Source organism: Mytilus californianus, unplaced genomic scaffold (genome assembly GCF_021869535.1).
Source record: "Mytilus californianus isolate M0D057914Y unplaced genomic scaffold, xbMytCali1.0.p SCAF_1, whole genome shotgun sequence".
Taxonomy (NCBI): Eukaryota; Metazoa; Mollusca; class Bivalvia; order Mytilida; family Mytilidae; genus Mytilus; species Mytilus californianus.
In genome coordinates, this window is record NW_026262581.1 from 106,862,583 (window position 1) to 106,875,498 (window position 12,916).

Here is a 12,916-nt window from a genome sequence, read left to right on the forward strand (position 1 = left end):
TACAAAAGACATCAATAAATAGGGAATCAAATCCTCAATGGCTAGCCATGTTTGCACATAAATAACTAATTTTACAACTTCCTGAATGCAAAGTGGGATTCCTTATCATTGTATGATAGTTTTCAAATTTGCACACCCTAAAAGCAACTTTGACAAATGATAGCAATAGCTAATACTGACCAATCAGGCCAAGTTCAACAATAGGATTGGATACAAGTTACAACAACTTAACATAATCCTCTCCAAATAAGTACAATATACAAAATTTTAAGATGACAACAATTATATAATTCAGTACAATACGAAAAATATATACAATAAATATATTATGTTTAAACAGTAACAGTTGGGTACGAGTTTATTTTAAGATACAGCAATATTAATCAAAGAATCGTTTTGTATGGCGTATATAACTGTGTATATTTCTTAAAAGGATTGTGTTTTGTTCAATACTAATTTCGTCTGTTCCAAATAAAATATGTTCTATGGAAATAGCAACTAAGTGTTGAATATTTGTAAAGAGCTGATTTCTAAAATTTATGTAGAGTGGACATTCTAAGAAAAAATTCGTAAGGGTTCCGCGGAACCCAGTGTCTCGCCTACTTTTTCTGTTAATCGCAGGCTCAACAAAAATGAGGAAGTTAATCAATAAAAATATTCCTCTTGATACTATCTTTTGATTGAAAGAAGCTTCTGTCCAAGTTTGGTAAAAATCCAGGATAGTTTATGAATCTAATAAATGTTTAAAAACTTTTAACTGCAGACTGAATGTAATGTTAACTGGAAGAAAACAAAATTACCTTCTAGATACTAGCATTTGATCATAAACAAGCTTCTGTCCAAGTTTGGTACAAATCCAAAATAGTACAAGAAAGTTATTAAAATTTTAAAAACTTTAACCACAGAGTGAATATGTTGTTTCCTGGCAGAAAATCTAAGTCCATTTAAAAGTAAAATATGGAAAAAATGGATTTATTTTTTTACAAAATTTCCTTCTAGATACTAGCTTTTGATCATAAACAAGCTTCTGTCCAAGTTTGGTACAAATCAAAAATAGTATAGGAAAGTTATTAAAATTTTAAAAACTTTAACCACAGAGTGAATGTGTTGTTTCCTGGCAGAAAATCTAAGTCCATTTAAAAGTAAAATCAGGAAAAAATGGATTTATATTTTTACAAAATTTACTTCTAGATACTATCTTATGATCATAAACAAGCTTCTGTCCAAGTTTGGTACAAACCCAGGATAGTTTAAGAAAGTTATTAAAATTTTAAAAACTTTAACCACAGAGTGAATGTAATATTTCCCAGCAGAAAAACTAAGTCCATTTATAAGTAAAATACGGAAAAAATGGAATTTTATTTTTACAAAATTTACTTCTGGATACTATCTTATGATCATAAACAAGCTTCTGTCCAAGTTTGGTAGAAATCCAGAATAGTTTAAGAAAGTTATTAAAATTTCAAAAACTTTAACCACAGAGTGAATATTTGTGGACGCCGCCGACGACAACGACGACGACGACGCCGACGGAATGTAGGATCGCTATGTCTCCCTTTTTCGACTAAAGTCGAAGGCTCGACAAAAATGAATCGAATCTTCTAATGGACACCCACATTCATAACTTGGGTCATTTACTAAATTAACTCTGTATAAATCAGCTTTAAAAGGACTACATCTGTGTCGTAATTTTGTATGCAATATATTTTTCATCCTAATTCCAATAAGGTAACATTTAGGTACCAAAAACGAAATATCATTTCGCCGGATTGTATTTTTGAAATTTGGAGATGATTGAATGGATCTAATATCTTACGGCAATAAATTCCATGCACGAATTGAGGAAGGGAAAAAAGATTTTGATAAATGGAGAATGTGTCCGTGGGACACAGATGATGCCCCCCTTGCATTATAACGTTATAAAGGGATATAACACAAGAACTGTAAAAGTGATGCTACCCAAAGTACTTGATCTGAGTTTTGTGGCAATAAGCATTGTGCACAAGTTTCATAACATTTGGTTGAAGCAAAAAGTTAGAGAACAGAAACAAATATTTCAGGAATTTTTCCATTTGTAAAGGGGCATAACTCTAGAACAGTAAAAGTGACGCCACCAAAATTCAAACTTGATCTGTCTTTTGTGGTAATAAGCATTGTGTATAAGTTTCATAACATTTGGTTGAGGCAAACTAAAGTTAGAGAACGGAAACGAAAAATTCAGCAATTTTTCCATTTGTAAAGGGGCATTACTCTAGAACAGTAAAAGTGACGCCACCAATATTCAAACTCTACCTGTGTTTTGTTGTAATAAGCATTGTGCATAAGTTTCATAACATTTAGTTGAGGCAAACTAATGTGACAGAAGGGAAACGAAAAATTCAGCAATTTTTCTATTTGTAAAGGGGCATGACTCTAGAACAGTAAAAGTGATGTCACCAAAATTCAAACTTGATCTGTGTTTTGTGTTAATAAGGTTAATAAGCATTGTGTATAAGTTTCATAACATTTGGTTGAGGCAAACTAAAGTCAGAGAAAGGAAACTGTAAAGGGGCATAACTCTAGAACGGTAAAAGTGACGCCACCAAAATTCAAACTTGATCTGTGTTTTGTGGTAATAAGCATTGTGTATAAGTTTCATAACATTTGGTTAGGGCAAACTAAAGTGACAGAATGGAAACCAAAAATTCAGCAATTTTTCCATTTGTAAAAGGCATAACTCTAGAACAGTAAAAGTGACGCCACTAAAATTCAAACTTGATCTGTGTTTTGTTGTTATAAGCATTATGTATAAGTTTCATAACGTTTGGTTGAGGTAAACTAAAGTTAGAGAACGGAAACGAAAATAAAGGGGCATTACTCTAGAACAGTAAAAGTGACGCCACCAAAATTCAAACTCTACCTGTGTGTTGTGGTAATAAGCATTGTGCATAAGTTTCATAACATTTGGTTGAGGCAAACTAATGTGGCAGAAGGGAAACGAAAAATTCAGCAATTTTTCTGTTTTTAAAGGGGCATAACTCTAGAACAGTAAAAGTGACGCCACCAAAATTCAAACTTGATCTGTGTTTTGTGTTAATAAGGTTAATAAGCATTGTGTATAAGTTTCATAACATTTGGTTGAGGCAAACTAAAGTGACAGAATGGAAACCAAAAATTCAGCAATTTTTCCATTTGTAAAGGGCATAACTCTAGAACAGTAAAAGTGACGCCACTAAAATTCAAACTTGATCTGTCTTTTGTGGTAATAAGCATTGTGTATAAGTTTCATAAAATTTGGTTGAGGCAAACTAAAGTTAGAGAACGGAAACGAAAAATTCAGCAATTTTTCCATTTGTAAAGGGGCATTACTCTAGAACAGTAAAAGTGACGCCACCAAAATTCAAACTCTACCTGTGTTTTGTGGTAATAAGCATTGTGCATAAGTTTCATAACATTTAGTTGAGGCAAACTAATGTGATAGAAGGGAAACGAAAAATTCAGCAATTTTTCTATTTGTAAAGCGGCATAACTCTAGAACAGTAAAAGTGACGCCACCAAAATTCAAACTTGATCTGTGTTTTGTGTTAATAAGGTTAATAAGCATTGTGTAAAAGTTTCATAACATTTGGTTGAGGCAAACTAAAGTTAGAGAAAGGAAACTGTAAAGTGGCATAACTCTAGAACGGTAAAAGTGACGCCACCAAAATTCAAACTTGATCTGTGTTTTGTGGTCATAAGCATTGTGTATAAGTTTCATAACATTTGGTTAGGGCAAACTAAAGTGACAGAATGGAAACCAAAAATTCAGCAATTTTTCCATTTGTAAAAGGCATAACTCTAGAACAGTAAAAGTGACGCCACTAAAATTCAAACTTGATCTGTGTTTTGTTGTTATAAGCATTATGTATAAGTTTCATAACGTTTGGTTGAGGTAAATTAAAGTTAGAGAACGGAAACGAAAATAATGGGGCATTACTCTAGAACAGTAAAAGTGACGCCACCAAAATTCAAACTCTACCTGTGTTTTGTGGTAATAAGCATTGTGCATAAGTTTCATAACATTTGGTTGAGGCAAACTAATGTGGCAGAAGGGAAACGAAAAATTCAGCAATTTTTCTGTTTGTAAAGGGGAATAACTCTAGAACAGTAAAAGTGACGCCACCAAAATTCAAACTTGATCTGTGTTTTGTGTTAATAAGGTTAATAAGCATTGTGTATAAGTTTCATAACATTTGGTTGAGGCAAACTAAAGTTAGACAAAGGAAACTGTATAGGGGCATAACTCTAGAACGGTAAAAGTGACGCCACCAAAATTCAAACTTGATCTGTGTTTTGTGGTAATAAGCATTGTGTATAAGTTTCATAAAATTTGGTTGAGGCAAACTAAAGTGACAAATGGAAACCAAAAATTCAGCAATTTTTCCATTTGTAAAGGGCATAACTCTAGAACAGTAAAAGTGACGCCACTAAAATTCAAACTTGATCTGTGTTTTGTGGTAATAAGCATTATGTATAAGTTTCATAACATTTGGTTGAGGCAAACTAAAGTTAGAGAACGGAAACTAAAAATTCAGCAATTTTTCCTCTTGTAAAGGGGCATTACTCTAGAACAGTAAAAGTGTCGCCACCAAAATTCAAACTCTACCTGTGTTTTGTGGTAATAAGCATTGTGCATAAGTTTCATAACATTTGGTTGAGGCAAACTAAGGTGACAGAAGGGAAACTTGTAAAGGGGCATAACTCTAGAACAGTAAAAGTGACGCCACCAAAATTCAAACTTGATGTGTTTTGTGTTAATAAGGTTAATGAGCATTGTGTATAAGTTTCATAACATTTGGTTGAGGCAAACTAAAGTCAGAGAAAGGAAACTGTAAAGGGGCATAACTCTAGAATGGTAAAAGTGACGCCACCAAAATTCAAACTTGATCTGTGTTTTGTGGTAATAAGCATTGTGTATAAGTTTCATAAAATTTGGTTGAGGCAAACTAAAGTGACAGAACGGAAACCAAAAATTCAGCAATTTTTCCATTTGTAAAGGGCATAACTCTAGAACGGTAAAAGTGACACCACTAAGTAAAAATTCAAACTTGATCTGTGTTTTGTGGTAATAAGCATTATGTATAAGTTTCATAACATTTGGTTGAGGCAAACTAAAGTGAGAGAACGGAAACGAAAAATTCATCAATTTTTCCATTTGTAAAGGGGCATAACTCTAGAACGGTAAAAGTGACGCCACCAAAATTCAAACTCTACTTGTGTTTTGTGGTAATAAGCATTGTGCATAAGTTTCATAACATTTGGTTGAGGCAAACTAAAGTGACAGAACGGAAACCAAAAATTCAGCAATTTTTCCATTTGTAAAGGGCATAACTCTAGAACGGTAAAAGTGACGCCACTAAATTTCAAACTTGATCTGTGTTTTGTGGTAATAAGCATTATGTATAAGTTTCATAACATTTGGTTGAGGCAAACTTAAGTGAGAGAACGGACATTTGTAAAGGGGCATTACTCTAGAACTGTAAAAGTGACGCCACCAAAATTCAAACTTGACCTGTGTTTTGTAGTTATAAGCATTTCGTATAAGTTTCATAACATTTGGTTGAGGCAAACTAAAGTGACAGAATGGAAACCAAAAATTCAGCAATTTTTCAATTTGTAAAGGGGCATAACTCTAGAACGGTAAAAGTGACACCACCAAAATTCAAACCTGACCTGTGTTTTTAGTAATAAGCATTTTGTATAATTTTCATAACATTTGGTTGAGGCAAACTAAAGTGAGAGAACGGAAACCAATTTTGGGACGTACGTATGTATGTACAGACGGACAAGGCTAAAACTTAATGCCCCCTCCTCCAAGGTGGGGGCATAATAAAAATATGTCCAATCTACATCTTAACTCTATAGTGAGAACGGTTTCTAGTATTATAATAACTATCGTCTGCATAATCTTCTTTTTTTATATCTTATTCTTGTAATATAATATAAAAGGATCATTCATAATGCTTTTATCATTATGTGCACTTGTGGAATAGTTACGGAATTAATTGCAATTATTGCTGAACATAATTGCTATACTTACTTTATCTCAGTCAAATCTGATTTCTGCACATGTGTCAGCCCTTTTGTGTCTTTCAATCCTTTATTAACTAAGTGGCGGGTTGAAGTAGGAATTAAGTAAGACTTTAACTCAATTTCTCTCTTAAGATTGTCACCATAAAGTCTGTAACAAATTAATTTTTCTGTTATGTTACAAAAATCAATGTTATCAGTAAGCAATAAAGGAAATACATATAAAGATAACATCTGTGCAAACAGAGTCAAAGATCAAATTCTCCACTAGAAACAGATACATTTTTTAATTTTCAAACATGTTTGCCTCAAGGATTTTATAGACATTTAACTCTCAACTTTAACCCAAATTAGAAGAATCTGTTTTCCTTATGATTTTATGACAATGTGTAGGCAAAATATAACTTTCCTGAGGTTTGGTATTTTTTAATTTTAGTTTTTGCATCTTTTTTTCGGTCTTTTTGTCATTCTTTGTTGAATTGTTTTAGCTGGTATTATTTATTTTTTACGATTTTTTCTCCGTACTTTGGTAAAGGATAGCCTGCTACAATTTCCTTAGTCAACCTCTGCAATGCTCTTCTTGACTGCCGTTTATATGGCAGACTTGGCTTTATATTCTCAGTAATATCATTTACACATCTTGCAGAGAGAAATTTGATGATATGGAACTCTTGGTCATCATATTTGTTGAAGTGGAAAGCAACTGGAGCATGATATGTACCAACATTCTTGGCAGATGTCTTCACTCTTATCTTATATGTTCCACCTGAAAACATAACTTATAAATTGATTTACTGTTTTAAATTAAACATACAGATTTTATCACTAAATGGAGTATAATGTGATATTTCTCCTTTCTCGACTGACAGTTAAAATATTTAAAATGTTAAATAAAGAACTCAGATCAAAGAAACCATGTGATGCTTATAATAACAAGCATTCTGAGAGTATTGCATGGCAATACATAGTCCCCTACCAGGTAAAAATTCATTATACTGGAACAAAAAGCTAAATTGTTCTATAACTTGTCATGGTGTAAACAAAAAGAAAATATCAAGATAATATCTTCAAGCCATGGCTTCCAAAACGGTCATATATTCCGGACTTGACCGAAATTTATATAAAAAGTCCGGCTGCTCTCAGCCTCAAACGGTCAAATATCATAGGTTTGCCACTTTTTGTTATTCAAGGCATTTTCATAAAACGGTCATTTCACTTTTTTTACCAACTATCGATCGGTAAAAATGTCCATTTGGGCATTATAGTTTATAATTGTGGCAATCTATTTCACAAAGATATTTCGGTCATATTTGGGTTTAATAAAACAGATGCAGCATATTTCATACTTTGAAGTGTCTCAGTTAGTCTAATCCTCTGGGTACACAAATGCACGGCTTGGTACATCAATAAAAAGGAGATTTTTTTTTTTTTTTTATTTTAAAAACAACAAGCTGTCAAACAATTATCCCTTCAATAAGTAATATTGAAGCCATAAATCGTTCACTGATTACAGGTCATTACCTTTGATGAGAGACCTTAGCTTGTCTTAATCAATAGAATTGATGGTGCATAACAATGAACATAAAGGTGATCAGGTAAACGAGGTCAAACATGTAAGCGTGTATGGAACAACATCCTTTTTAATTACGCTTTGTAGATATTATTGTAAATGACCATTCAGTTTTAAAAAAGTTTCCTTAAATTTTAAAATAATTCTTCAAATAAGAATATCTACAAATGAATTCGAATATGTATGATATTCATTATCATATTTAAAAACACTGTACATCGTGTTAAATACTGGGGTACGCTAAAGGGTATTCAAATTTATTTTCTTACATTTCAGCGGGTTGCATCTAATTAATTTAGTCTAAAAGATTGAAATTATAAGAAATATGTTAATAAATATGATTTGATGAAAAATTTGAAAAGGTTTTAAACGAATAATCGTCAGAACCACGTTGTTTGAACTAGTACACGTGTGCGCATGTGTATATTGTCCGCCAGTGGGAAATTTAATTATGCATCCTAATTCTTCAATAATGCTAAAATTATCATTGATACCTTTATCTAACGTTCATTTCGAGTATTTTCTTGAAGAAATAACTTGAAAAGGCTACTTAACTCAATCGTAAACTTACACGGATATTACGTATCCGTCTCTGATCCGTGATTTACCATTGTCAAGTCAACATCCGGCATTAGGAAAATGTGATTTTAAAAACGAAAGTAAAGCTTTTGACAGCGTTATTTTGCACAAATAAAGAGTCTAAAGCGGAATTACTACGCTGATGTTGCACACTTCGAATGCTGAACTTTCAATTTAACACTTTACGTCAGAACATCGAATTTATATCAAAGTAAAGTTTAACATCGTTTTAATTTCACTCATTGGTTATATCATATATGATGGCCAACTGATTATCATAGTTGCCTAATTTACTAAGTCTAAAGGGATTTAAAATCGGGATGAGATATGAAATGTCCGGCTGGCTCAAAAAAATTTTGGAAGCCCTGCTTCAAGCATGACTGAAAACAGTGTGGAAAACTGATTAAATGAGTGAATTTTTCAAGTCCAAGGACCATAACTCTGCACAAAATTATCAGACCGAAACAAAATTTCGAACTTGATCTGTATAACTTGTCATGATAAAACTATATACCAATTATCAATCAATATCTTCAAGCATGATGAATAAAAGTATGGAAAACACTTTAACATTAGATATGATTTATAGTTCTCTAAAATTAGATATGATGTAATACAGTGTATATCTATTTTCAAATTATAACCAAATATAATTAATAGTTCCAAACATTTTTTCTTTTATTTGTCACAAACTAATAAAGATTTGTAACTTATCTATAAAATGTCAACAATTTTTATCTACACAATGTATTAAATGTAATATATACATTAATAAAAATAGATTATTATCTAATTAAAGGATTTCACTTCATAATTTTTTATATATATATATATAGCATTCAGAAAATTAGTTTATACAAAATAACAAACAAACCTGCCAAAAAATTCTTCAAATAACTTACCAAAGAATGTCTTTTAAAAAATGAGCTATCTCCCTTTGTACAAAAATATGGTTTAACATAGTACTCTAACATTAGATATGGTCCAGAGTTATGGTCCATAACTCTAGACTAAATCATCAGACCGGAACAAAATTCGAACTTGATCTATAACTTGTCATGGCAAAACTATATACCAAATATCATATCAATATCTTCAAGAACGAAGAAAAAAAGTGTGGAAAACTGATTTGCCAGACTGACGGATGGACAGATGGACGGACAGACAGACGGACAGAGGGCAAACCTAAAGTCCCCTTCGACTTAATCGGTAGGGGACTAAAAAAATTATATTATCGAAGAAAATATAAATGGGCTTAGAATGAGAACAAACACTTTTACAGTGTCTCACATAAAAAAGTAAGTTCTGCATGCTGCATTGTAGATAAAGCCATTACAGTAAATATACAAAAGATGTATTCAAAATCTTGACAACTTCTAAGAGGAAATCACATGATATTACATAATAATTAGTAATAATTATTTCTTAAATGAAATGTTTAGCAGCATATCAAAACATTTAACTTTTGGTACAAGTGTTCTTTTAAACATGGCCTTTGTGTATATGTTATACAGAACAACAGGGTGGTTTAGATGCTTAAGGCCAAATAATCTTATCTATGCCTGCCCAATAAAAAAATATACATGATCAGGTATTGTTATTACTTCTTTTAAAAAACATTACAGTTCAAATTCTTATCAATTTTGAACGAAAGAAAACAATCTTTTTTTAAGTTGCACAAAAATACTGAAGCCCATAAAACAATGATTTTCCAAAAAAAACTGATGAATTCGCTATAGCACAAGTGTTTTTTAAATGCATCATAATTTAAACACAACAATCTCAACATCACATAGGGGCTTCAGTGTCTGAGTGGTCTAAGTTGTTCATCTAAAATATCACTAGCCTGTCAACACTGAGTTGTAGGTGACAATCCTGTGTATGGCAGGTATGTTCTACTCTAATCTTAATTGAATAGGATTGTCAGTTTTATCCTGCAGAAGGATAGTGGTTCTCTCCAGGCACTCTGGTTTCCTTCACTAATAAAAACAGACTTGACAATACAACCGAGAGTTCTGAAAGTTGAGTTAATCATCAACAATCAATCAATCAATCTACTTCACCAGACTAATACCAAAATTATTGATTTTGACTTGAAACATAACAATAGAACTCTACCTGACATTTCTTGAAGTTTGTAAAGAACTAATATCTCCTACAAACCTGGCAGTATATTCATGGTTGCCTGTGATTCTGTAACACCATGGTCATCATCTAACTGGAAAACTCTGATCCGCTTCAGCAATTCACAGTGGACCAACTCACAACTGTCACTACTGTTGTTTTTAATGGACAAAACCATAGTCTTTGGAACCTTTTCATGTATTGTCAAACAAAAAGTACTGTCTGCACAAGGGACATCACTTATAATCTGTATACCTTTCTGATCTTGAACCAATTCATTTCTGAAAATAAAATCTATTTCATCAAATTTGTGTCTACAAAGTTCTTTTTAATAGTAGCCATTTCATCCATAATGCCTTAGACCAAATTATTGACTATTACAGATGGTAACTTGAAAAAAATTATATAATCTTGAAAACATAAAACCAATGGACCATGAAATGAGGTAAAAGTCATGTGCTCTAGCACCCTTTCTGTCAGATATGTACAATGTATATCATACAATAATTCTAAAGACCAAATAAAGTTGGAACTATTACTAATAGCACTGGTAACTGTAAAGATCAGCTGATCATTAAATCGTTATATTTGCATCTTTTTTTAAATTTTCATTAGGGTCAATTTCACAAAACTGAAACTCGAAAGCATCTGTATATAGGACAGTTTACTAAGCATGTCTATCTATTCATACAAATTTTTTATGCAATCCCTGCATCATTAGCAAACATATCTTAATTTCAGCATTATTCATTAGGGAAGAAAACTGGCTTTATTATTTTAAGTAAAAAGCAAAAATTGTACATTCATGGATATTTGATAACTTGGTTTTTGATAAATTTTGCACACAAGCCTATATGAAATTTGGATTTCAATTAAACACTCAAGTTTGTGGTTCACCTTTACAAATGAAATCCTAGAAATTTAGTATCAAAATGAACAATAATGAATCCACAGTATTCTTATCCTGCTTATAAATAATAAATAAGTCCTTAAGAAGATGAAAGTGTCTTAAAATGTAAGATGTTACAATGTATCATTGTTATATACATGATAAAGTGTCTATGTCAAATTAACGGTGGAATGTGAGGTCCAATATAATCATTTCATGGGTTTTCTCTTTTGAATTAATCCCTATGTTGTCATGATGAGCCTTTTATAGCTTACTATATCGTATTTTGATCATTGTTGTAGATTGTACAGTGACCTATAGTTGTTAACATGATAACATCCTCATCCTATGGTCTTTGGTGTAAAGTTGTCTCATTAGCAATTATACCATAGCTCCTTGTTTTTATTATGATCTACATGTACATAACAAGAGATATGTCAATAAAATCACCTTCTTTTCTTCAATTCAAAAGTCATTACACCAAGTCTGTGACGTTTTCCTTCTAGATGACGTTCAATTTCATCTCTAGATGTACATTTTGCTAAGCATGCAATGCATTCATAGATATTTCCAATTTTACGAGTGTAAAGATCAAAATCAGAAACTTTAAATGTATTAGCATTAGTGTTATGGTTTGGTGATGTGTCACTCCCAGGTGATTCAGCATCACTTTCACTTGAAGACTCTTTATTTATTAGAAGATGCTGATCAACTGCTACTCGACCAGGAAATTTTCGTCTAAACCTCCTGTTTCTAGACCTTTTTTTAGGTGCTCCTGACTCTGTGTTTTGATTTTCAGTACCTTTTTGTTGGACACTGGCTGATGGAATTTTTGTATTGTGGTTTTTACCATTTCTTCTGAGTGAATTCCCTGAAATATTTGGTGCAGGTAAATTTTGATATGCACTGTTTTGATGCCTGGGAGACCTATTCTGATGGGAGTTGATATATTCTAAAGGTGCTTCTCCCATAAACATTCTGTTTTCTCGCAAATGAAGCTTTCCCATGATAAACAGGGCTTTAATGATCACTGGAAATGGGATCTGAGATTCATTTGGTTTTATCTGTTTTCTGTAAGCATTGTAGCCAGAATGATAAACATTTTTTATCTTCTCTTTCTCTTGATTTTGAATTGAAATCTCTTCTGTAGACAGAAATCTTAGAAAGTCCAATCCACGGTCTTTACTTTCATTAAACAGCCGGAAATTGTTGCCTTTCATGTTTGACCATTAAACAGTATGCCAGTTTTCTTTCTAAAGCCTTGATGGAAAAAAAAAGATATAAATTATTAATTTCATATTAATTATAAATTTCGCCGTGCGCAGCTGGATACCACCGCAGAGGACCAACCCTGAACAGTTGGGGCAAAAATGGACACATTATTCGCCCTTGATACAGGGTTGAATTTGGATTGTAATTAAATATTTGACACACAATAGGTTTCTGACACAGAATAACTGTAGTCAAAGAACTTAGAATTGGTTATATGATTTGAATTTATATTTTATATTCAATTTTTGCTTTTGTGCAATACAATATGCTGTTGCGAATTGACCCCCACCCCCCAAAAAAAAATATTTGAAATTTTTGAATATTCACCTACAACCCCCCACCCCTTTTCTTTCCCTCAAGATATGGTCATAATCTCAATTCAAATTTCCAATGGAGTTTGCAACCATTATTAACCATTTAAATACATCGTAAAA

At 32.2% G+C, this 12,916-nt stretch overlaps 2 protein-coding genes across 3 annotated transcripts in view; one reads left to right on the forward strand and one right to left on the reverse strand.

Moving 5' to 3' along the window:
* LOC127729108 (TBC1 domain family member 25-like) overlaps positions 1–12,916 on the forward strand; it is a 447,590-nt gene that overhangs the window by 269,235 nt on the left and 165,439 nt on the right. The gene's annotated exons all lie outside the window — the stretch shown is intronic.
* The window catches only part of LOC127729043 (putative helicase MOV-10), a 43,656-nt gene that overhangs the window by 24,657 nt on the left and 6,083 nt on the right, over positions 1–12,916 (reverse strand). Inside the window, exons 2-5 of the mRNA XM_052236669.1 lie at positions 11,661–12,470; positions 10,361–10,602; positions 6,574–6,814; positions 6,059–6,199 (exon numbers count right to left, since the gene is read on the reverse strand). Of these exons, the coding sequence (XP_052092629.1) occupies positions 6,059–6,199; positions 6,574–6,814; positions 10,361–10,602; positions 11,661–12,430 (1,394 nt within the window). The 5' untranslated portion in view covers positions 12,431–12,470. The remainder of the gene's footprint in view (positions 1–6,058; positions 6,200–6,573; positions 6,815–10,360; positions 10,603–11,660; positions 12,471–12,916) is intronic.